Here is a 26809-nt window from a genome sequence, read left to right as displayed (position 1 = left end):
TCACTTCAACAACAGTAAGATGCAGAGGGGGGATAACCATGGATCTCATGGGAATGCAGTGGGGCAGCACAGAGAAGCTGTGTAGGGGCAGTGCTCTCCTCGTGACCCCACCAGGGGGCTGCTTAATTTCCATCTCAGCACAATTAAGAGCAGATAATTATGATTTTCAATAAAGTTGTCATTTTTGTATTTTTTTTTTTTTTTTCAAATAAATGAAGAAAAGCAAATGTAGTACTGAACAATTACAGGCCCACGGGCTAGATTTCAGTTCTGTACAACGTCCTTGAGTGTGCAGTCAAACAAATGGTTTTCAAGAATAAATGCCAATTGTAATAAAATGCAAAATAATGTTTTCCCAAAAGACTTTTTAAGGCTAATTTTTAACTTTGTTTTTGGAATCACAGGGAAAGAGGCAATGTTCCTAATCTGTCTATGGCCAATAATCATTGCACAGGGGACGACTGAGATAAAAATAAGAACTCTAAAGCAGATGGGAAACTACCTGAAAGAGTATTGTATTCCATATGCATAAGCATGAAAGTCTGGAGACCAACCTGGCCACTCTCCCCCATTTCACAAGTGAAATACAAATAGGAAGCAAATTTCAGAGAGTGATTTCAGAGAAAAGTAGTCATTTGCAAATCACTTTGTTGTTGAAATCTGTGTCTGTACATCCACTCCTGGGGTGGGTGAGCACAAACAGTACTTCCCAGATTCTCAGAATGTAAAAGAAGACACTATATATTTCTTTACCACTTTAAATAGCAAAGCTTGACAATTTCAGAATAGGGAAGTATAGAAGCGTATTCAATATCCATTGGCTTTTCCTGGCTTTGATTTTTTTTTTAATTTTTATTTATTTTAAGTACTCCAAGCACTGCAGAGATTACAGCTTCTACAAGAGTTGAATGGGAGTGATTTTCAATGGGAGGTTAACAAGTTTGCTGGCTATATTAAAGAGCAGCACCAGCAAAAGAGAAGTTCTGAAAAGAAAACAGAGGTCAATAGCTGAACGTTCAGAGGGTCTGGCATTCCTTTTGGCACCTAAAATATACTGCTTTTATTGGAGTCTTGTGAACAAGTCACAGTATTCCCGCCATCAACTTTGATAAAGAATATCTACTTGCAGGTGTTTAGACACATCTCTAATCTTCTGTATGCCTGATTGTGTGATGGATGCCATCCAAATGAATCCAGAAATAACAATCCCATTAACAGGAATGTCCCCTGTGAGCTTTGGACGAGTGCCTTCAATCACCAAATCTCATGTCCTACTTCTGCCAGCAACACACGCCATGCAATTCCTCTCAGAACTTCAGTAAACTACATTTTGGGGGCAACACAAGCTTGAAAACAACATCTTTCTTCTTCTCTCCTCTGTTGTATTAATCTCATGCCTATTCCCTGCAGCTAAAAATAGCAATCATATTTCCATGCTGCAATCACACGCTTCATTTCCCAAATCATTTTAAATGCTCTCTTCTGTTCCACTTTGCAATCAACTTTCCTGAAAACGGATGATCAGAACAGCAGTTTTCCAACTGAAGTCTCACAAGTGCCTGTGCCGAGATATTAACATTTCCCTAACTAGCAGAAAAGCCTCTGCTGATCCATCCTTCGAGTGCCTCGCTATAATCATGCCTGCGTCACACCAGCACTTCATAGTCAATCTGTGATCAGCTACTCAGCCAGGATCCTTCTTTTCCTCAATCATTTGCAATTGATGATTACTCAGCTTACAACTTAATTCTCTATTAGTCCCCAAATGCCCTTGCAAGCAGTACTTCTGCACTACATTCCACTCTTATTACTCCAGTTCTCAAGTTCCTCTTGCTGTGCAGTTGTTCAATCCTCTCAACTCATAACACCCCAAATTATGTTATTCGCAAATTTTATCAACATACTTTTATCATCTGCTTTGCACACTGAAGCAGTTTCTGAAGATAAAAATGTATGTTTTTATAGCAACAGTAACTCAAGCCAAGTGTGCCTGTATGTGCTATTTCTAACTTCCGTTTTTCTCATTATTCCTCATTTAATGACCAAAGAAGAGCTGTGATGTTGGGTATGGGGGCATGTAGCAATCCCCCTGTTGCATGCTTCTGTTGGGAAACTGAAGTTCCCACAGCTCTGTAGAAGTTTAAACTCACCATTCTTAAGGAAACACGTAAAGCCATCTCACTGTTAACGCTCTCTCAAAATGACTTTTTCCTGCACATTATAGTAGGAAGAACAAAAGTTGCAAGATGTGATTTTCCCCAGTGACAACCACATACTGAGAGCTTTCTTGTCACTTTCTTCCTGCTAAGAGTTCTAAGTAATAAATAACTAAAGCTGCTCTGGGCAAAATTAGAGGACACTAACAAGAATCATGATAGTTGACATCATAGCTCCTAAATTGTCACTATATTTACAGCTCAACAGAAATTACTAGAGTGGGATTTATTTACAATTTCTGTAATGAAAGCAAGTATTAACTAGAAAGAGTTTGAATCTTAAAAGTCAAAAGCCAAGCCAAGTTGCTATAAGGTCACTGTATCGTTCCTCAGTATTAGTTTCCCACTTAATTTAGGCACGCATCAAAACAAAGGTTGTAAGAATGTAACAGTGAGAGGGGCTTTCTGTGCCATCTTGTGATATGGACAAATCTTTTGCTTTTAGTGCAGGGAAATCTCTCATTCTATATTGTTACAGATGCTGTTAAATTCTATACTTCATATATATAGAAATGAGAGTTAGACCTATCAGGTCTATCAAATACAGAGCTGCATTACATGGCTTGTGGATTAGTCTATACATAGCATACCTGCCCATGTCACAGAGAGGAAACTGAGAATCCAGGAACATAAATTTGGTTAAAACACTGAGACTGATAACAACAACAACAAAAATCAGTGTATTTTTTTTTAATCCCCCTCTTCAAGTATACACCTGAGCAAAATTGCAAACACAGAAAGCTACAGCTTTTTCTTTGGAAATTCAGTTAAAAGAAAAATAACCTGTTTTGCTTACATAGCAAAGTATGACATGCTTCTAGCAAAACATTTTACCTTCTTTCAACATGCCTTGTCTAGACATCCTGCTTCTAGAGTCCCAAGAACAAGACAGCATATGATACCCAAAGTTGATAGATTTTTGGACTACTGGATCACAATCTGAATGGATTCTTGGTTCTCTCTGTATCTGATTTCTGTATTGCATACACAAAAAAGGAGAGAGATGCACAGACAAAGGAAATGAAAGGAGTAGCAATAGTACGAATTCCTGTAGACAGCATATATTCTCATTGAGAAAGACAGAAACCTAACTACACAAGCTCTAAGTCCACTCAGTACCTTGAGGTCACGCTCTTCCTCATCACTTTGCAGATTTTCATTTAAATCGATGAACATCTGCAGTCTGCAAGACTGCCAATTTTCAGAATATCAGGACTGTACATTTGGTCCTTCATCTTCTCCAAATAATTTTTAAAGCACTAACCCAAAGTGCAAATTTTTCAGAAAATGAGCATTTTGTGTTCAGCGTATAACAAGGTGAGAGGCTGAGCATCGCTGAGTACGAATGAGAAAAACTGAATACTGCAAATAACACAACTAAAATCCCACTGTTTATACACCCAGAAATGACCAGCGAGTAAAAAAGCTGATCTTTCTTCTCCACTCAGTACTGGTGATGCCAAAGTGGAAGCACTGCATGCAGTTTCAAGCAAACTTAATGGAACAAGTCCATAGCAGGGCCACAGAGATGATTAAGGGACCAAAGCAGCTCTCCTATGAGAGTATGCTGAGAGAGCTGGGAATCTTCAGCCCAGAGGAAACTTGGGGGCATTTTATTGATGTGTCTAAATACCTGGTGGGAGTGAATGAACGTGATAGAGCCAGGTTCTCTTCAGCGACAGAACATGAGGCAATGGACACAAATTAAAAACCATGAAACTCAATGTTAGAACAGGAAAGTGCCTTTACAGTGAGGGCAGTCAAACACTGAACCACCAACACTGTTCTGGGTAATCTGTTTTAGTTCACTGTTTAAGCAAGGGATTTGATAAGACGATGTCAAGAAGCATCTTCCAACCAAAGTGATTTTGTGCTTCTGCAAAATGAGAAAAATATCAGCCCTTACACTAAGGTTGCTGCTATGAGCTCTTACCTTTGAGTACTGAATCATTTCTAAGGTTTATGGTGTTTAATCCCTGCTTTCTTACACTTCTCCTTCCACTTGTTGGGTACTCTGAGGTGCAGCCATGCTTGTTAGAAAGTTGTTCTGAAATATCCAAGCCAACATCGCTGTCCTTTCTGGTCAGCATTTGCGATCTCACATCTCCATTTGCATTTCTACTACTCAATCTTCCCAGCTCATTTCTGTGACATTTGGCATCTTCATTAGTCAGATCAGGGAAACTCTTTGTGATTACATCCAAATGTGTTTGAAATTTCAAGTCTAAACAATGCTCTGAAGCAAGCCAGGGAGGCTTCTGCTTACCAGAACTATCTTGAGGATTCTCTTTTTGTTGGGAAGATGAGTGTAACCAAGAAGGAATTGCACCTGCAGAATCAGACAGTTTTCTTCCTGTTAGCTTTTCCATTTGCCCACTCAAAGGAAGTTCATCATCAGACTGATCATGATCAATAACTTCTACCACACTTTCTTTCGTATCTTTTATACCAACGTGAGATGGTAACACTTCTAGATCATCCTCTAAGCCGGATAAGTTTTCCTTAGTCAAGCTGACTGAGTTCACCTTATCCTCAAGATGATTTTCTTCTGGCAGAGATTTCAAGCTTACTGATGTATGGTTTGTCTGTAAGCATTCAAAACACAGGTCCACTTCCTCATCCTTCACTGCAGTTTCATTTACTTCTTTATCTTCATTTGAAGAACATGTTATACCTTGCCTGCATTCTATAAGATCAATTGTAGTGCCACGGTCTGCAGTGAAATCTCCACAAGCTCTTTCCAATTCACCATCAAATACAAGTCTCTCATCAACATATAACTTCACCTTCTTTGCTCCAATATCAAGGTCCTGGAAAAATAAAGGTATGGAGATTTCAAATAAGCTGTTCAAATATTAGATATCACTGTTCTGAAACTGTGACCAAGAGATGAAAGCACTAAAAAGCTCGCATCAGTAACATGCCTATAACCACCTCTTAAATGAAAAGCTCAAATAAGTGAAAACTACTGTGGGATATTTAAGAATGTATTTAAAAAGATCAACCATGCTGCTAGACATTACTACGAATCATTCTGGCTGACATCTAGGAAATAAACATATTTAAAAAGTTTAAAGACACCTAGATTAAATATAATTATTTTTGATCAGGATGTAATTCCTGAGGTGGATAGATTTTGCTTCAACATCTTTAAGAACCACCACTTATTTCACATCTATACTACAGGGTGAATAGTTACCCACATTAAAGCCACCAAAGACTTATAGAAATGCAAGACTGGAAAGGATATTAAAATTCTCATTCACCTGTTAGCACTTAAGGAAGTAAAATAACCAATACCTTTGCAAATAAATCTGTTTTTAATAGTTTTCAAATAAGACAACTCTATGCCTTCATAGCCTATTTAAACACTTAACTAGCCTTATAAATAAAAGGCCTTTATGTCAGACACAGCTCTGCCACTCAGTAAATCTCCAGGTGATTGTTTTCTGTGGCACCCATTAAAAATCTTATTTTATTATTCACTTGAAGTTGGAATTAATATTCTCTCTGTTCTCCCTTTCTGAGCTTCGAGTTGCTTAGTGATCAGATGCGAAGGGAAAGGTTGACAGAACGCTTAGGTTTCCCCAGTACTGATGCAAAAGTCTATAACCTCCTTGTGCTGGAAGAGAAGTCCATTATTAATAAGTAATTTCATGAAAAAGCCACCCTGCAAACACTGAAGACTTCATCTGAGGAAGCCTTTTTTCCTTCCAAAACTACTAGAATGACACAGTGTCTCCTAACTAGCAAGTAGATATGATCAGAGAGAAAAATAAGAGATTTGGTGAAAATAGTTTTAAGATTCTTTTTAACATTCCTTCCCAGCTTGCATCTTCAGCTCTCACAGGGTGCCTCTGCTGGGGTAGTGCTTTCCCAATGAAGCAACAGGGGGGGTATTCCTGGATGCACCAGTAACATTTGTGCATGAAGGACAGAGCTTAAAACTCGAGAGGCTTTTCTGTGAATTACATCCGGACAGAGAACATTGCCTCTGCCTGACTTTTCAAAGTAAAAAAGGAAAAGAAAGAGCAATAGGAAATAAATCAAAAATTATAAACTTATAAACTTTACTGGAACAAAGCTCCAGATTAGGCAAGAACTGTAAAACTGGACAGGGATGCATTTTCTGTGCAAGGACTTGGGTAAAAAGATCTCCAACTCAGGAGAATGGACATGAAATACAAACAAGCACTTGAAAGGTAAAATTATCCAGCTGGAGAGCAACTAAAATATTCCTGCATTTAAGTATTAATTCCATACACAGATTATGAAGACATACATACCACAGGCACTCTGGCAGCTCTCAGGAAAAGAGGTTTAATAGCATAAGGTAAATTTAATTTCAAGGCCACAGCACACATTTATGTAACGCCTCAATATTTCAAATAAACTTGGGGAGAAACCTCTAAAAAAAAAAATAAAATGGATTGCCCTTACTTTTGTTCTGCTCCTGCAGATTAAAATTGTCCTTGTTTTCCCACAGACTTCAAGGGAAGTAAATGAAGGATGCAAGGTGAAGCATTCCCTGAGACTTTCTTTGGAATGCACTAAATCAGTGTCAATGTCATCTGGCTTTTACAGCTTCCTTCAGACATACTCTTTTCTACTTTCCAATTCAAAATCTAAAGCTCAGATATTTTCAACAATACTGGCCTGAATTCTTCTTCCACCCTTTGTTTGAAGAAGTACATGGGCACCTCTCACTTATGTGGCTTTTCAGGGAAGGGTGACTAGAATGAGTACCCAAAAGAAGCACAAAATACAGCTCTAGATTTACATTAGCAGGAATAAAACGTATCTAATCATGCTTTAGTTTTTATTTTATTATTTTTCTCAGACAAAATTTCCTCATGGAAAGTTACGGATTTAGGCAGAACTGCTTGGTATTATTCTTTCACATATGAATGAAACACGTTCAGTCCATATGTATCGCAGGATTGCTACTGAAATCTGTGGGGTATGCTCCTAATGGATTTTACTATTTGTTTTATAGAGGTTTATTAAAAAAATCATTGCCTTGCAACTCGCAAATATGTCCATGCCTATTTCCCATATTACGCTCAATAGGCTCAGTACCAAATTCATACTCTTACCTCCAAAACCAGCAGTTCCTTTCACACCCTCTAACTGAAATGGAACATTCTGTGGCCCATGTTTAAATAGAAAAAAGCTATTACAACTCCAGAAAATGAATACACATCATGGTATAGTAAACTTCTTTAAGTTGTTCATTCCACATTTCTGTACGTATAAGTTACCATATATGCTTATATAAGAACACAGATGAGAAGAAAACCAGAGAGATAAAGCCTCTTATTGATAATCCAGAGCAGCAAATCCTGTTTGATCCAGTACCTGGGATTTTTTTCCTCAACGTTGCAGCACACAAACAAGAATAATTTCCATGGCAACATTCAAACACAAACAGGAGACCATCTGCCATCAGATGTCTCTGTAGTAACACTAGATTACTAGTTATTTTATGTACATGTAGTTAGTATACTTTTTAAATAAATAATAAAACCAGAATTGATCAACATTCAGCCTATTTATACCTATATAGGCAAGAAATCAAGGATTATTTTTCCTATATTGTGATAAAACACCATATGCTGAACACTAAAATGCACTCACCTTCTCTATTTCTCACCACAGTAAAAGACTACCTGACAGAAGATGCAACTCTTTTATTAGGCTTGCAATACGTACATAAATGCTATGAAAATGTTAGCATTACATTTCTACCTCTTACAATCAACAACAGAAGCAGAAATCTACAGTAGACATGGGCCCCCCCGAGCTCTGTATTTTATCAGAAAATACCACCCACTTTTATTTCATACTTCAGAGTGAAGATCAAACTGAGGTTTGTATAGAAAAAGGAGAGCACGCATGCAGAGGAGGTGAGAAAAAGACTACTTACACTAGCTGTTGTGCTGTAATTCCAAATCTTGATCTTGGATACACCAAAGTCATGGGATCGAGTGGGATTGCGGATAACAAAGTAAAGTTGGATGGGCGGATGGAAAGGGCACATCCAAAGGACGCGTTCCTTTGTCGTCTGAAAACACACACAAGGAGAATGTCACCAATAGTCTGTCTTCTGAAGCAGGATATTTTGATTAATTTACCACCCCACTGAAAGAAAAATCAATTAGAAAAGTAATCATATAATAAATTCTTCTATATTAAAAGCAAAACCTTAACCTCATCTCCAAACAATAAATCTGACTCTCCTGCTAGTAGGACAGCTCACAACCTGACAATTAGATAAAGGTCAGCTGCTTGCCATCCCAGAGAGACATCTGCATGCTCACAAATGACAGGCGGTCTGCCATGCTTTGTAACTGCAGGGTCAATGCAAGCCCAGTTTATTTTAATCAAATTAATCAGCTTTGCAAGCACTAAAGGGGATCACTGAGCAGAATGGACACTAATCATTTCACAATTTCTTAAGAGTGCTTATGCTTCTATCTTGCCATCTAACAAGGGAAATCTTATCAATTTTATTTCACCACCTCTATCTTCTGCGGTCTTTACAGACAACTAATTTCACTTGCAGATCTATTCCTTAGAGCTACATTTAGAATTCAAGATAAAATAGAAGCTTTGAACACAGATTTTACAGACAATTGGTTATGGTTGTTATAGACAGTTTAAAGTACCAAGTAAGCTCCGGACATTGCTAAAAAGTGCTAATTCTGTTTAGAACAAAAAAGTAAAAGTATGTGGCAGCTCACTAAGAGAAAAAAAAAGAATTTTGGAATCAAAATGTTGAACGTTGGTATACTTGATAGCAAATGTTAGCCAACAGCAGAAATAAATGAGGGCAAAACATAAATATGCATGCAAACAACATTTTGGTGATCTGAGATTAGTAGATATATTACAGCTCTTTCTATTTTCAAGGATCCACAGTACATAAATACACTATGGACACAAAATCACTATTTTTCCACATCCTTTCACTTAGTGAGTCTTTCAGATTTTCCCAAAGACAGGAAATAAACGTCCCTATCAGGTAATTCAGATGTATGCCTGGTGATGGTAAGGACAGATCTCTGTCAGTCTATGCAAAGATAACGTGAACAGAACCACTTCTCACAGTGCTCATCGACCCATTCCAAGTTCTGATGGTTGACAATGTCTCTGTCCCAGGAGCCACTCAAAGAGTCTTAGGAGACAGTTGTTGTTTTGAACATCAGGTTGGGGCATAAACAGCCATACAAGCACCAGAAACATTTGTTCCTTTCTACATTTAAAGAAAAATAAAAAAGTTTCTTAACAGTGAAGAAGTTAAAGATATTCCTCAAGCCAGCGTGAACCCAATTCTATGATCAGTGGCAAAGCTAGATCACGTCAGTTGAGACATATTTTGAACAGAGATAATGAAAAAAAATCATTTCCCAGTGGCTGATAACACGAGTGATCCATCTTCACACCTCTCAAGTCAGGACCTGACAGCCTGAAAAAGCACTAGGTTATCTGGCTGTACTGTTCACACCAAACTGAGAGCTAAAATGGACACTGCATAGACATGTTTGTGCTGCTCTCCAGAAGATCTGTAAAGTTACAGTATGTCAAGTACAGTTGGAAGTATGTCTTCCAACTAATAGCAGACATAGAGCCAGACTCATTTGGTCTTGAGTGAGAAGCAGCTATGGAGACGGCTGTTCATCAGTGGAAGGATTATGAATGAACACACTCATGTCAAAGATCTGACATCAGAAATTCAAGACACCTTGATGAATCCCTGTCAAAACTCAGACTGGGGAGGTGTCCTGTTCTATCACATCATCATATATGAAGTGTTCCTGCTCTGGAGTTACTGTCACTGCAGTTAGCACTGAAAAATACCTATCCCAAAAGTCCTTTGAATCAACAAAGTGAACGTGATACCCTGGAAGTATTCACTACATTTGCACTGAATCAAATGAAAAAAAGAGCAGGAAACTTTGATTTCTGGTTTTCTGGGAGACCAGCCTCCGAGACACGGCTTTGTGTCATCACTGGAGCTATGCCCAATTTACAGGGAAGGAAGGGCTGAGCATTAAAGAGAAATGACACAGTTCAACACTGGGAAGAAACATCTTTCACACATACAGATATTTCTACTGCAGTCCTTTGTCCTTGAGATTCTGAGGTCTGAAAGACCTACACATACACAAATCAGCAGTCACACTAGCTTTCATTAGAATCCTACCTCTGAAGTCCTGAATGCTCTCCATTGAGTGGCCAGAAGACATAGAGAGAATCTGCAGCACAACTGAAATCATAGCTGCTTAAAAGGCTCTGTAAATTTGCTAATGCTTCAGGGATTTCATTTGTAATTTGAAGTCCATTGTCTCTAGTATGAAAGAGCACCTCATCTTACAACCTGACATAAGAACAATGAAGTAATTTTCCTCTACCACTCCACAGGTTTCTCTTTATCTTTTGTTGAAGTCAACCTATCCACCCATTCTTCAATGGTCCTTCTCCAGGTAAAAGCAAAACAAGGGAACAGGAGCAAAGAATTTCTGTCTTGAGTTTACTGAAACTTACATTAAACATCTGAAACAAGAAGTTAGCAGTGATGCTCCTATACCTTCAGGTCACAAGAACTAATTAATTTAACAGCAGGCATACTGTAAAAGTGTGAAATTCTCTATCCTTAAGGTTGTAATTTTTTTCTTCCAAATGTTATTCCAGTGTAAAAAATGTGTTCCTTCACCCAAGACAATATCAAAGTACTAATACATAAGAAACACAGTTAAATGCACCTGTCTCCAGTTGCTCAGTTAACAAAGTCAAACAAATTAATCAAATTATAAAACATTATAACTGAAAAGCAACATCTTGGACATGAAAACTGGATTTGTAAATTCAAAATGCAATCATGCAACCAAACAAGAAACTTTGACAGAATATTAAACATTAAAAACAGAAGTTGTCATATCCAGCAATAAACTGTTGTCTTACATTTAAGTTATTGACCAAGCAGCATAAATCCCCTGGGAAGTCAGCATTTCGAATGTCCACATCATGAGGAGACACAAATATCTTCTTGTTGTATAAATCAAAGAACTCCACCTCTCTCAAGCCAATGTTTACTGGATTTCCCCAGTTAGAAAGAAGTTCCACAGTCACATAAATGGCATTGTGTATTTCCACATTTGTCGTCATCTGGACCCAAGTGAAATACAGTATACACATTAGTGACAAAACAATAAAATCTGCAGCAATATACTGTTAAGACTACAATGCTATTGATTCAGAAGAAAAAAGCCTGTAAATTCAGACCTATCTGGATATTTAATCATCCTGCATGCCACCAATTCTACCCCACACCAACTAAAAAACCCAGGGTAAGAGAAGAGAACTTACCACCCCCTCTTAAGTTTCATCCACCCCCTACACTAAGGAGCAGACGGCTTTGTCTTATTCCTTTGTAGCTCTGATGAACAGAGAAAACTATTTTCTGTTTGCAAAACCAACGCGTGAACTGTGATTACAAACTGTGCTGTAAAACTTTGGGGTAAGGAGGCAGGAGAGAACCCTACTGTTGCACAGCTTTTGATTTATATTTTTCCAAACATTCCTCATTAAACACTTTTGGGGGTGATTCAATATTTGATAATTTTTTTTTTTTTTTTAATTATCATTTGTACTGCAGACTGTAATATTAAGATACATCAGCCAAATAGTTCCATCTTAAATTTAAAACATTCAAACCACCATGCAGGTTTTGGTAAGCCAGTACAAGCTGATATTTGATGTTTTGGCTCCCACAGCACATGAGAGCCAGAAGGGCAGAAATAACCACACAACTTTTACATCTCTTTGCCAATAAGCAGTCCAAGAGAATCAGACCAACAGAAAACAAGTGGGGAGGGAATTTATTTACGTAAGGTCTCTCAGAGATCAACTGCTGCTAAACATCTGGGCTTTCTTGCATGTCAGACCATTCACCTTGATGATTAATAAAGGATCTTTACCCCTACTAACAAAGAAGAATCTGTTTTAATATGAAAATTTTTATGTCTATTAAAAGCATGAATTAACGGAGACCACTAAACTAGAACAGGACTTCAACCAAGACAGCACTCAATGCTGACATTTTAAAAAGAGGTACATCAGATTGCTATTAATCAATCCAAGACATATTAGAGTTCAAGTAATCTGATAAACATTAGCATGCTCTCATGAAGAACTGAGACATTTCTGAAGTACTAGCTGCTTTGATACTATTGAATAAGAAAATAAATAGCTTAGGAAAACTTCTAGAGCAGCAAATATGCCAAAGAAACAGCTTCCTTTGACCACTAAGAATGAAAGCTAACAAGTGAATTAAGCGATTTAGATAAACCCAATACACTGGTTAGATGGGTTTCTGCAAGAGCTTTATGAAATGGACCCCCTTACAAATATCACATATCTAAGGCCCTTTGTATTGATGTGAATTTTTCATTACTTTCACCACATTTACCAGAGGAACACAAAAATTACGTTGCAAAATCATCACTAAGAGGAAGTCAGCAACATATCCAACACTGATAGGCAGTTCTTGAGAGTAGAAATCGCTGGGTAAGTAAGAGGAGAACTTCAATGGTACATTCCCAAGGTCCTATTACTGCAGAAAAGGTAATAACTAGTACCTGTATAGAAGAGAATGTAATACAGAAACAGCTGTAGCAGTAACTATGGACTAAAGAGGTTCCCTTATGTTCTCCTTCTTCAAAGACTACAGGAATTAAACAATCCAAAGAACCTACCAACAAGACAGAGACTTGCTTTCCTACACTTTCAAGAGGGCTGTAATCTGTGAGGGTGATAAATTCTCTTACCCTGCCACAGGGTAATGCTGATCATTCAATGCATTTGTACTTCAGTAGTACTTGGAAGCATCAATTACAATGCACATATATACAGACCTTCTCTGTTAAAACACAATTTGCTTCTGATTTTTCATCAGATAGGAGTATGTCATTATCACGGGTAGAACTGCTCTCAGTCTCCTGAAGAAATTCCAGAAGTTCCTCCTGTTGTCTGAAACACATGTTCTTTTGTATATTATTTCCCTTTAATTCTCACATTTTTAAGAAATAATTTTGTTGGTGTGAAAGTGAACAGATGACAGAATAAACCCATACACCCACAGAATAACTTAAGTACCCCATATTGAACAACAGCTGTCACAGCATCCCACACCTGATAAACACGGTCTGGTTAAAAGACCAGGCTCCACTTCTCTGCTAGATATGAAACAGTTGGAGAAATAATTCAAAATAATATGAACAGAGGCAATACATAGCTAATATAAACTATTGGCAGTTCCCTGATTAACAGCCACTGGTCCAAGGCTAGAGTCTTCTCCATGTTTTTGCCAATACTTGCCCTTAGGCATCTAAAGGCCATCGGATGAAGTGGTGCTCAGTATGGAAAAACATCCCCTGAGAAAGGAAGTCAGTCTTAGAGGAAATACGGATACCTGTTTCCAAAAGGACAGGTGCTCTCTACATCTTTTGTGACAGCAGTCTTTGCCTGGGTTTTTTCTGAAGGTTCAACCATTGCAGAGAGAACAGATGGAACAGAAAATTTCTTCTACGTAAGAAAAAGACATGTTTCATTCACATTGTTCTCTATATACCAGTGAATATCAGTCTGTACCTTCAGAATAATGAGTTCATGCTAATTTCTGGGCTCTGCTAACCTTAGTTAATCTGTAACTCCATACACAGAGTTAAAACACATTCAGCAGTGTCTTGATTTGCCTCAATTTCTGATCAAAACTTAATGCTGGCTCAGAGGTAATGGTGGCTCCATATTCAAAACAGCAATATCTCACTATCTCAGGGAGCATCATTTTAGATTAGAACTGTAAACAGTCTTGGAAACTCTCAGAACTCAGTTAGCTCCAAGAAGATATAGAATCATAGAATATTCCAAAATTGAATGGATAAATAAGGATCAACAAGTCCAACTCCTGTCACAAAGGACTGCCACCCCCCAAAAAAAAAAGCCACAACAGACCATAATCAGACCATTATGTATATACACCTCTTTTTTTCTTCCTAATGAAATGGTGATTAAACAAATTTTGAATCTATGAACACCATCCCAAACAGATAGTTCTGTAAGCTTAACAACTTACGACTGAATTTCTTCATGTACTGTATTCCTGTTAAAAGGATAGAATTATTATGCCCAGTGTTTAGCAAGGACTGTCTGCACAAATCTCCTGTTTCTTTTACTTAAGATGGAATAATGGCCTGACCTGAAGAGAGTAAGTTTTTGCTTATTGCCTTGTTTATTAAGTAAGTTTTTAATTGCTTTTAAACATGCTAATTGGAGATAAGAGATAATACACACACTGCACATGCTGAGTATGTATTATTAACAAGAGAATATGCTCTTATTAATGAGCTTTGCAAGAAGGTAGGAAATATTGGCAAGGAAATCACATATCTTGTTTAAAAAGCTTTCAGAATGAAAATGGCTCAAATGGGCCTACAGCTGTGCACTTGGCTGTGTGGACATATCATGTGAGTGAGCTATCAGCTCAGTGATCCCTGAAACCAAGAGAAGGCTGTGGGATGATATCCAAGGAACCAGACTTAAAAAACAAATGAACATACACACATACACCCCCGTGGAAGTAATACAAATCCAATTACAATTGAAATATCACTGTTTATTCTTACACAATTGTAAAACTGTGTAAGAATTAACTATTATAATTTGTGTTTAAGGAAAATGTCTTTTCTCCTTCTCGATTAAGCACTTTTTTTTGCCATACCTTTTGAGGGTTTGTGGAAACTGACTGGCTTTGCAAATCTCTCTGCAAGGCTTCATTTTCAATTTGCATAGCTTTAACCACAGCTGAAACGGAGAGTTCAGAGTCCTTTTCACACTCATTCTTTCTAGCTGCTGAAAGTGGTCTTTCTGGTCGACTTAATGGTCCTGCCATGAAAAAGAACAAAGGAATATCCATTTGTACAGACAAACAAGAACAGAATATTTCAACAGCATACATCTGAAACATCCAATTCTGTTACTAGCATAGGGCTACACTAACGAATCAGTAACCAACTAATGCAAGGCTAAATTGCTCTAATTTGTTTTTACATTAGGATTCCAGGTCACATCTACCCTAAACAAGAGCTGAAACTGTATGACAAAAGAAGCGAAACTGTAAAATGAGAAATGGGATGTTTATGCTTTACAAATGTAGTTACTTTGTTCAGATATTTAATGGGAATGCTTCACAACAGTTAATTGAAATAGAAGAATATGATTTCAGCACATCAACATTTCTCAATGCAACTTCAGTATTCAGCTATTCTGGAGGAATCCCAAGATTCTTCTGGTAAAAATCAAGAGAGTCAGACATTGCTACTTGCAACATAAAATAAGTGACCTTATGAAGTTCTTCCCAAACGTGACAGAAAAACAGAAACATCACAGACTGGAAAAAAAAAATTTAAAGGAGAGGAGACTTAAAAAAAAATCTAAAAGCATCAACTTTGGGGGTGGAAAAATTCTGTTCCTTTCTTGCTATAAATGCATTGCGTTCAAAACTTTCAACTAAGCTTGAATTCCAGATCTTAAAACACATTTCTGCTAATATCATACAGAATAGATATCCAGCAGAGAAGCAGAAAATAGAGCAAACACAAGGATCAGAAAGTGAGGAGAAAGTCTTAGGGTATAGAAGCAAAAAGAGAAGGAAATTAACAGAGACACAGCACAGACTCAAGTGTGCAAGCTCTGGATTTTTCTCACAATTCTACTCACATCAGAACTTTTGAAGTGCTAAAAAAAAAATAAAGAAAGGTAAAGAAGTCTCATAATGGCAGATGAAATTACACCTGAATCAGATTGAAAAACAAAATCATGAGCACTTTCTTTATTGACATATATTCGCATTTCTTACTATAGCAAATTCTTTCCTGCCTATCTGGCTGCAAGGACTCAGCAGAGAGCGGTCGATTGATTTTACTTTTTACCACAACTGGTCTGACAGGAATGTACGTTTCAGCATTATCTTTTCTTTTGGCTGAGAGAACTCGCACTGGCTTCAATTCTGTAAGACAAGGAAACAGAAAATCAACTTCAGAGATCTTCAGAAGTAGTGAGACAGGAAGAATTATTGGACCTTAAATGCTTAAGTTTCACCACTTTAATTATGCTGGCATAGGTAAAGTGATAACCTCCATCCTCCCTTCCTTTTACTGATGCAGCTCTATGTTCTATTCATAAGCACAGCCCAACCAACTTAGCAGTGAAATATATCACTATAAGGTAGGTCATTAGACCAATATATCTTGACGGGGCCAGGTATTTTCAAACATTGATGACCAGAAGAGCAAAAATAAATGAGAAACCCTGAGTCATTAATATAATTGTACCAGAATTATTCCTGAAGCACAGACTAAAAGTAAATGGTCGTTTAGTTCATAGGAGTACATATCTGCTCTTACTTTTGGAGGTGGGGGGGTAATAAGCCACATACTCATGTTCTCACTGCCATTACACCCCTTATTCTTCTGGCTCTCCCTATTTGCACACTGCTTACTTCTATAAGAATCCTCCTTTACTCCATTGATTCAAAAAGTGTTTCTCTTAAGTTGAGCAATTAAGTATGGATGAAGGGAAAAAAAACAAAAAGAACAAAATGCACCTGAAATGAGTGGGGAGGTAATTCTGAGAAATACTGAGCGTAGGTAAAGAGATCTTACTTCAGTGCCCCAAAAATACTACACTTACCTGGAACAACAGAATCATCTTAAGACAGGGCAAGCACCTGACGTGTGGCTATTACTAACAGGACAGATGAAGAAAGAAGCAGCTGTGTCAACCCTTACCTCACTGTGATATAATGCCAGCAATAAAAACAGAAGCTTTGTCTGATGTTGTTTCTCTGACACAACCCAAAGGAATTTCAGAAGGAAAGCCAATCTAAGAAAAGGATGTCAGACAGCAGAAATGAAGAGATATTACAAAGGAAATGAGTGAAGACAGAAGTTAGACACCAGCACAGGTTTTAGGTGGCACTGCTAAAGAGCTATTTTTCTGCTACAGAAGAAAACAAGTATTTGTGCTAACGAGAATAAAGACCCATCAAGTGAAACAATAGGAGTTAATGAGGAAGCAATAGAAGATATGAATTTCTGAGTGGGAAACAATGATTTTTAATCAGTGGAAAAGATAGCTGAGAAGAACTGAAATACTACTGGGTAAAGCTCATTCCTACAGCATCCTGAAAGTAGCACATGGAGAAGCAAAGCACAAAGTAGTCACACAGATATTACTAACCCAGAAACACTCTGGCTTTGGAGTAGCAGCCCACGTATGACCACTCTGTTGTATGCACTGCTAGCACTTGAAACAAACAGAAACTTCCCCAAACAATACCCAGAATTCATTTGCACAAGCGTTAGGTCTACTGCTGTATAGGTTCAGACCAGATGATTGAGTCATTCAGTATTGTTTATGTGATTACATCAAAGCTGGACCTAAAGCCTGGCTGCCAGACAGTCAGCACTGCTGTGCTTCTGCCTTCTGTATCAGAAGCAAGCATTTATCTGTCAAAACCAGTTAAATCTTCCTGCATATTACTTTCAATACAATGTAACATAGACACTAGTTTAATGGTGGTTATTTTTTCCTATCTCAGACCTGAAACCTGCATACCTGGGGCCTATCAGAGGGGTTCAAACTTGTTACTAAATTCTTGAGGGAAAAGCTAGCCCAGAAAGCTGAAGCCTCAGCTGAAAGCTGATGTAGCTGTCAACGCTGAGAAGCTGTGTGTGCCTACAGCCTCAATTGTCTTTCCTCTGGCAAACAGCATAGCAAATCCCAGTGTACAACTCCCTTGGGTATAACAGCATCCCTAATGGATCAGAACAAATAACCAGCTATGGTTAAGATCTTGTCTCTGACAGCAGTGAGCAGCAGATGCACAGGGAAAAATATAAAATATACAGTGCATTCTTCACAAGGCTGAAGTTTGCATTTAATTCAAAGTATAATGAACTTGCTAGCTGAAGAAATTTGTAACATCTAGCAATTAAGCCATTAATGTATTTGACCTTTTAAATATCCCATGGCAATATTTTTGTACTTACACATAAAAAAGGACAAATTATACGATGCCTATCCATGTATACAAACTGAATGTTGCACTTATAATTTTAATTATATTCAAGCCTGACACAGACCTTGGGACTACAAGAAGGTTGTCCCCTATAACTTATTAAACTCCAAATATGCTTCAAGAAGAATTATTTCTACAAGGACATACAATGAAAGGATTCCCCCGGGCAGAAGTCTCCCCAAAGACAATACCACACACTTGGTTTTCTCTTCATGTTATCCAATGAAGGAGGTGATAAGGATGCACAGTTATTAAAAAGCAAGGATGTTACCTTGTATGACACCTTTCCAGCACATAACTGTGGACACTGGTACTGTGAATTATGGCACAGATTTGAAGCGATGCTCTTACAAGCAACACTCTCAAAGATGTATTAGAGAACTTTAATAATGTACAACAGAGGCTTACTACTTTGATCCGGCTTGTAGTCCAATGCAGGAAGGGCACCAGAAACCAGGCCAGAGCATCTTCCAGCATCCTGACATTCAGAAGCTTCCTTCTGCAATGATCTACTGCTGTGCAACTGAAGGCTTCCAAAGCTTGTAATTGTTTCTTCAGTAAGAGATGGTTCTGAAAACAATTCCTCTTCAACAAAGTCATAATCCTCACTAGAAGAATCTTCTTCCATCTTTTCCTCTTCCACACTGAGTTGCAAGCTGCTTTCCAGTTTCTGACACAATTCAGACAAACAAATCTGTCAGGAAAACTCAAATATTTATTTTAAAATAAACCAGTGTGGCTGCCTTTTCCTTTAAGAGATGAGATGGAGCTAAAAATACTCGGATTCCCATGTTATATTTTCACTTCCCTGGTGAGGACATTTAAAGAAAGAACACAGGAGATGTAGGATGTTTTTTCTCATTAGAGTCCTTGCAGGAAAATCCTATAGGCCAAGAAATTTAGGAACAAGTTAGAAACATGAGGTACGTAATTGAAAGGCCAAGGGCATACATTTTTCTAGTTTTACACAGATAAATAAAGCTTTTGGCTTGGTATTTCAGGACTATCAGATTTTTCAGAAGTATTCCTCAGATTGTGAGGTTAATACAATGTTTCAGCAATGTGCCTTCACCACTAAGGCTAATGGCACTCTTGGTTGCACCAGGCTATCAGCAGCAGGTCAAGAGAGGCAATTCTTCCCTTCTACTGAGTGTTGGTGAGGCTGCATCTAGTTCTTGACCCCCCCCAGTACAGGAGAGACCTGGACATACTGCAGAGAGTCCAAGCATGGAGATGAAAGGACTCGAGTACCTCTCCCATCAGGAGAGGTTGAGAGCTGGAATTATTCAGTAAGGAGAAGAGAAGGTTCAAGGGTATTTTATGAATGTCTATAAATACTTAAAGGAAGGGGCAAAGATGACAGTGCATGGCAATAGAACTTATGTTTTATTTTGTGTTTATCAGTTAATACCAGGAAACATTTCCTTATTATGGAGGTGATGGAGCCCTGACACAGGCTACCCAGGGGCTGTGGGGTCCCCTCCCTGGAGATCTTCCAGAGCTGCCTGGATGTGGGCATCCTACTCTGGGCAGCCCTGCTGGGGCAGGGATTGGGGTCCTCTGCTCCAAGGTCCCTTCCACCATCAACTGTTCCATGATTCTGCAAAGGTAACTTCTTTGTACGTAATTTAATGTATGGTAATACTGTAGACATCTATACTTAAAGAGCAAAAAAAAAAAAAAAAAAAACCAGTAGAAAAGACAGTCCAATTGATTTAATTAGACCTGTTGTAACAGGATTTTTTTGCAAAAATTCAACTATTAATTTACTACTGAATAAACTGCCCAGCATCGCTCAGCAAATGCCACAAACAGATCTGAAGATCTCATCTATCCTCAATGCATTTTTTTCTACCTCTGCTGATACAACTTTGAGAGAAGTAAGCAAACTGCATGAGTAAAACAAAAACCTCAAAGCTATCTTAGATACAAATGAACTGTGACAGCGTACATTTAGTCTGTAATGAAAACTGCATGCTGCTCTCCTGTTACAGATTAGACTTGTTAGGAAAACCATATTGACAGAAACATACTACAAAGAAAAGGCAAATTCAAGCTCAAGAAAGGGTCTATGAACAACCTGAAGCTTGATATTGAGCATGTCTTAATGATAGGCAAGGCTAATATTTCTATTTGACAGGGAATTTTATGAGCTTTCTTTTAAGTTTAAAACATCACAGCAGCTGCATTGTAAGACAGTTCAGAGAACAAACTTCAGCTTCAGGAAAACTAAACATATTTCCAGCTGCGGTACAAAGAAAAGTGGACTTTTGTTTCAAAATTAAAAGCTTGTTACTTACACATAAGTAATTATAAAAATCTGTCACTGAAAGCAAGTTCAGCTTTACAGGGTGACAAATAAAATCATAAGCTCAAAAGCAATACAGGAAATGTACAAATGCAGAATAATGGAGGTAGTCTGCTTTTCTATCATTCGACTGGAACACAAAGACATGGAATGCACGAACACTCCACCAGTGCATTAAGACTATATGCACGTGTCTAACTTCAAGATAAAGGTTTAAAAACACAGAAAAACTGCAAGTCATGTCTTCTGAGAGACTCACAAGCTTTTACAGCGTGACCTGCTCTATTCACATCTTCTGTTACAGGAGCTTTGATGTCCTAGTTCATAACATTAACTCTTACTTCTTAAATACTGTGTGACTTCCCATTCTAAATCTAGTCAGCTTAGCAATTTCTGTACTGAAAACAGCTGCTCATCTTTCCATGACAGCATGTGCTGGACCAGGGCACACAGTGAGGAAAGGCAAAGGGGTAGCAGAAGGAGAAGGTAGCCACAGTGGTATTGGCTAATTAAGATGGTAGTTGATTTAGTACAAGCAACTTTGCCAGTAAAAATAATTCATGGGATATATCAAAATGAAAGCTCATACTGAACCTCTGAAAACGCAAGCTAGGAAAATGCACTTAAAGTTCATCTGATGTTAACTATACAAAAGCTACCAAGAAGTGATGTCATGCAGAGATTCAGAGGTTGCAGGGTTTTCCCCCCCCTGCTCTAAGAAGGATAGTCACAACATGTGCTAGAAGAAAAAATAGTAACCAAATAGAAGGCAGAATTGCCAAAGAATTGCACACAGTAATAACCCTTGATGGAAAAAAAATGTAATATTTCAAAACCTTACTCTGGCATCAGTAAGGTAAAGCCATGACATACAACAATTTCACCTTGACTGTCCAAAAAATAAGCCACAAAGAAAACAAATTATTTAAGCTTTCTCTAATCTGACAGTCAACAGTAAAGTCCACATGGACAAACACTGAGTAAACTGACAGACTCGTTGGTTCTGTTCAATAGAAACAGTCTGCCTCTATAAATTAGGCCTTAACATCTTAGTGTTGCTGACTGAGAATAGATTTTCAAGTAGCTTTACTTTTTCTTTTCATTTTCTCCTTCATGTCTCACTTCCAACATAGGAAAAAAAAAACAAAAACAATGTTGTGAACTAAGTGTAAATTATGCTGGATTTGAATGCTCTAGTCAATACTGATACTTGTCTGCATTCACATTTTAATTGACTGACAAAAGCACGAACAACAGAGGGCAACCGCTCATCATACCTGGGAGTAATGGAGAGGATCATCACTATTTCTCTCCATGCTCATGCTTTCATAAGGTTCAAAATCCTCGGAGTACTCAAGAGGAGGTTTAACGCAGAGTTTGGTCCCTCTTTCTGTTTTAATCTCCACAGCTTTCTGTTAAAACAGGCAAAATCATTTGAATATTTTTTCTTGCTGTCAGCAGTACTATAATCAATAAACATCTGTAGATAATATGGAGATCAAGCAATCTTTTCCTCAGCTGTTCCATGGAGGAGTTCACATCCAGCACAAGTCATACCTATGGCACCAGAGTAGGAAAAAAAAAGACAGGAAAAGGAACACAGCAATCAACAAAGCAGCTACAGTTAAATCTCTTAAAGCACAGGAATATAAAGAAGTATTTGCAGAATAGTCTCATGGGGAAGGCACTAAAGTTTGCTCAGGAAGCTGGCACACTTGGGTGCCTCTCTGAAATACCTCTATACCAGTGGAGAACAAACACACGGGGAGCAAACAAGAGGAGTTGTAAGTCTGTGTTGTAAGAAATAGTTCAAAGATGCATTACTTCAAGCTGTTTCTTACCTGAAGCCATCCTTTGCGTTGTATTTTCCTTGGTGCAGTCTGCGCACTGCGCACTTGCAATTCACTTGCTTTTAGCTGGGATGCTGTTCCAGAGGCAAGAATTAGAATTCAGAAAAGAGAAATACAGTATTTAGAGATGCATATAATTATTTCTCTCCCTCAGATGAGGAGAAAAGGGAATGTTTTTGATACAAGAACAGGAATAACAATTAGAAAGGCATTCCACTCCAAAAACCGGCTAGTTGTGTACCAGTGGCAAGAGTTCTGATTCCTTTGGGGATTACTACTATTGTGTGTTCAAGAGTGTAAATTGCTTAAAGCTACATAAACTGCTTGGAAAGCTCCACAAATTCACTGGTATGAAAGTAGTGGAGTATGTTCTAGCATACATATGCATATCTTTCTGATTCCTACCTGGGTAGAGTAAGGAGTCTTCAGAAACTGAAGGCAGACTTTGATAAACAAGGTCCTGGTGAACAGTAGATGTTACACTGAGTTTACAAAGGAAGTATTGAGTATCAAACTAAGGAAACAAGTTATTGGCAGATTAAATAGAGTGTACTACACGTTTAACATACTGTGCAGAGAAGTATGCTTTGCGTGCTAGTCAGACTAAGGAAAATGATTCATTTCCTAAGGCAACAAAGAGTGTCATAACCTAGGTGAAAATTCCATGTGTGGTCAAGAAGAACAAGAGTCCTTGCACTGGAAATGGTCCCAGTGAAGCAATGGATTTTTCAGAAGATACTTTGACTAAGACACAGAGACCTACATCCTGCAGGTCACAGCAACATCCCCAAGAGAGCAAGGACATAATCAACACTCTCAATACCATCCTAAATAAAGGCATCTCATTTCCTATGTCCAAGACAGATTTACAGCTTCCATTTCTTCTCAGTGAAGAAAAATAGCTGATGCAAAACCTTTCTTCTTTAAGCCATAATTTAATGGTCATCTTAAGCCAGTAGGAACTTGTACAACCAATAAAAGAAGCAGTCTTCATACCAAGGTCATAGAACCAAGGAAAGATTTACATTGGAAGGGACCTCTGGAGGTCACTTAGTGCAACTTCAATACAAAGCTGGGCTTACTTCAAAATTACATCAGTTGGCTCATCCCAGCCTCCAATGTCACGTTTTCTTTGGGAGGCTGAACAACCCCTACATCCATCTATGCAGTGAATGGTTCAAAAAATTTGCTAACAGCAAATTTTAACTGAGGAAAAGTACAGACAAATGATTACTTTTAATTGTAGTCTCTTACGCTTTCTGGTTCCCTGTCATTTCTAGTAGAAGCTCATTTGAGAAAGCCACCAGAGGGAAGGGCCATTCTTAGGGCAACAGTGCAGGCTTATATCAATTTAGAGTGAGAGAACATACTTGTTCTATTGCCTCAGCCCAAAGGATCTTTCTCATCCCCAGATGCATGAAATAGGACAAAGAACAGAGGGAAAAGGTGATGGACCATTCTAGGGAGGAAACAAGATGCTTGATACTTTGGCAAAATATCCCTTTTAACTACAGCTCCCCTTACACCATTGGGCTACTCCTAAGTAACTCCAAGAATGCCTTGCAGCCACCATCAAAGACTGATATGAGGCTCTTCAGGCATCAAGGGTGACCAGTGCTAGAAGTACAATGCTAAAAGCACGGTCTGACTCAGTCACTGCTTCAGGACAAAACTGGAAAGATGTTTAGTTTTCATTCCTAAGCAATTCATCTTTTCTCAGCAACTACCCAGAAGGTCAATGATGTATGGTATAAGTGCCTGGAAGAAAAGGGACGTGGTAAGACTCATGCCACCTCAGAGTCAGGCAACTTTTCTTTTTTGTGGTGGATTCCCATGACTACATTTTTCTAAGTCATTAAAAACAGTAGTTCAACTCCCAAGCAGCAGATGATGCAACTGAGCTACCTGCCTCTGTGCCAAACATTTATTCTGTACAAAAACATCCTTCCCAAAAGATGGATGGCATGTGAATACTGTTACCTGTTTCAACACACAAAATAGGTTAGTGTAGTCATTCTCTAGCAGGAGTACATTTGGAAATGCAAACTGACAGTGTGTATTCCAGCAGCCAACAACTTAATTGTACGTCATTAAAACATTAGGAAGAGATCCCAGACTACCCTTAAGCCACATCTTTTTTATTATATTGACATTGACTGGAAGGACACGCTTGTTGTGAAAGTATACCTGGGTTATACATCCAAATCAATGACAGTGTACGTGGAGACCAGCTTCACTATCATATCAATTCACTTACCAAGCCTAAGCTTAAGGTGTGTGTCAACCACTGTTGTTAATTATTTTGAGGGAACACAGAGATGAATAAGGACAGTTTCAGGAAGCATAAAGAGCCCCTTCTGTACTATTAAGTATCATGCATTCTGAATTTTTTAGAGAAGACTGATTGGAGAGAGGGATGCTTTGGAAGTAATAAACGATGCAATAACTCTCATGAGAGATAGGGAAAAAAATTCAGCGCTGTACCTTAGCCAAAAATCATTTTGGTCAGTAAAATAACATTCAATCACTGAGAAGAAATGCTTGAAAATGAAACAGACTACAGAATTACTAAGATACTACCCTAGGGCAAGAATTCTACAAAGATCACAGACAGCTGTTCTGGACTGTGGTGGTAAAATGAAATTGAAGAAGAAAAATGACAGGACGATGATTTCATTGGTGTCTTTCATTGTCACAACACATGTTTAAGATGAGAACACCTGGTGGCTGTTAAACAGCAGAACACACTTGTTTTAGAGACAGTGGCTTTATCTCTTTAAGTTGGCAGAGCAGAGGAAGGGAAAAAAGGCTGCCATGATACCTTTAAAAAAACACCACAGCACCTCAGGTCCTACTGACAAGATCAGTATTCTACCTGAGCTGAATCAAGGGACAACAGGGTAACAAAAAAATTCTTTAGTTAAGCTTAGAGAAGAGGTAAATCTCTCCTGAGTGATCTGTTACAATTGCCAGCACAATATTTGCACAAAAAAAAAAAAAAAAAAAAAAAATCAGGTATTTGTCTGTCCATACTTCAGATACCCAAAAGCATATCTCCCTAATTCAGACAGAAGCACTCAATTTCCTTTTCTTTTTTCCAATATTCAAGAACATGCAGTATTTGCACCATTACACACAACCAAGGCAAGACACAGGTGATGAGCTCGTCCCCTATCTCCATGCTGTGTGATATCTGTCATATAACAGGCAGCTAAATCTGAACTCAATATGAAAACAAGTAGTTCCCAGTGTAAAAGGGAGAGAGGGAAAAATAAAAAACCCTAAAAGAGACTGGAGTATGGATACTGAATGAAGCTAGCTTTCTGTATTGCTGAGATTAGTAAGCCTTTAATCAGAAATTCTGACATTATTTTTAAGTTTGTCTTCATCGTTAAGCAAATAATAAAGCTTAGACACTTTACATAGCAACAAATTTAAAAGATATACTCTATGAGATAGGTTATATTAATATGAGGATAAACGGCTTTACACTGGGATTTACTGAAATCATTTATTTTCATTAAACTAAATGGATTAGAAGGCCACTAAGCTCACTCTCCATAATTTCACAGATGCAAAATTACACCTACTACTATTCTGCTCTTTGACAGAAAGAGTTTAACTGGAACTAGAATACACATTCCAAGAAGAGCCAGCTAATCACTAGCAGATGACAAATTGTCTTTACGTCAAATATTTGAACAAAGATTACCTGACTTTTAAAGAAGACTACGATAGTTTAAACAAAATTTAAGTCTGTAATTTGACTACAGTCTATTCAATCAAATGCCATTTATCTGCAGGACACTAGAAAACATGGGAATCCATCAGTTCTTAAAGTCTGAGAAGAGTGCTACATAACATAGGCATTACAATGGCAATTTCTAATTTTCTAGTTAAAAGCAGGAAGGTGAGGAAACTAAGCATTGGAATTAGAGATCAACTAACCAACTTATAGGGAGTTGCAGAGACTGCTTTGTAACACACAAGCAGCTGAGTAAGTACTCTGCCACACAGCCCAGGGAGTAATTTCAATGATCAGATGACAGTTCTGATGAGTAAATACTTTAAACAGTTCCAGACTGCTGCCTCTGTGTAGCTCACCGTTTGTAGTGGAGGACTGTGTCTCATTTCTGAAGCAACCAAATGAGTGGATTTTTTTGTGGTAGTTTCTCAGCTCCGAATTCGCTCCATTCATGTACAGAGAAAACCCCTGCTCCAACTGCTCCAGTTTGATTTGTGCAGGATCCTTTCTTTTCAAACATCTCAGTAGCCTAAAGCAGAAAGAATAACT

The 26809-nt window shown here is 38.1% G+C and overlaps 1 protein-coding gene across 8 annotated transcripts in view; it reads right to left on the bottom strand.

Moving 5' to 3' along the window:
* LOC125700689 (katanin interacting protein) overlaps nucleotides 1-26809 on the bottom strand; it is a 56187-nt gene that overhangs the window by 27069 nt on the left and 2309 nt on the right. For 7 of the 8 annotated variants that reach the window (XM_048961769.1, XM_048961768.1, XM_048961766.1 and 4 more), the window contains 11 exons: nucleotides 26620-26789; nucleotides 22507-22589; nucleotides 21943-22077; nucleotides 18766-19027; nucleotides 16135-16284; nucleotides 14998-15161; nucleotides 13690-13802; nucleotides 13133-13247; nucleotides 11181-11384; nucleotides 8143-8280; nucleotides 4150-5026 (listed from right to left, as the gene is read on the bottom strand). In XM_048961769.1, coding sequence (XP_048817726.1) covers nucleotides 4150-5026; nucleotides 8143-8280; nucleotides 11181-11384; nucleotides 13133-13247; nucleotides 13690-13802; nucleotides 14998-15161; nucleotides 16135-16284; nucleotides 18766-19027; nucleotides 21943-22077; nucleotides 22507-22589; nucleotides 26620-26789 — 2411 coding nt within the window. Of the gene's footprint in view, nucleotides 1-4149; nucleotides 5027-8142; nucleotides 8281-11180; nucleotides 11385-13132; nucleotides 13248-13689; nucleotides 13803-14997; nucleotides 15162-16134; nucleotides 16285-18765; nucleotides 19028-21942; nucleotides 22078-22506; nucleotides 22590-26619; nucleotides 26790-26809 lie in introns of those variants that run through there. The other variant, XM_048961772.1, reaches the window with a different exon arrangement.

This window comes from Lagopus muta, chromosome 15, assembly GCF_023343835.1.
Source record: "Lagopus muta isolate bLagMut1 chromosome 15, bLagMut1 primary, whole genome shotgun sequence".
Classification (NCBI taxonomy): domain Eukaryota; kingdom Metazoa; phylum Chordata; class Aves; order Galliformes; family Phasianidae; genus Lagopus; species Lagopus muta.
Note: the sequence above shows the minus strand (reverse complement) of the source record. Positions and strands in the feature narration are given on the sequence as shown.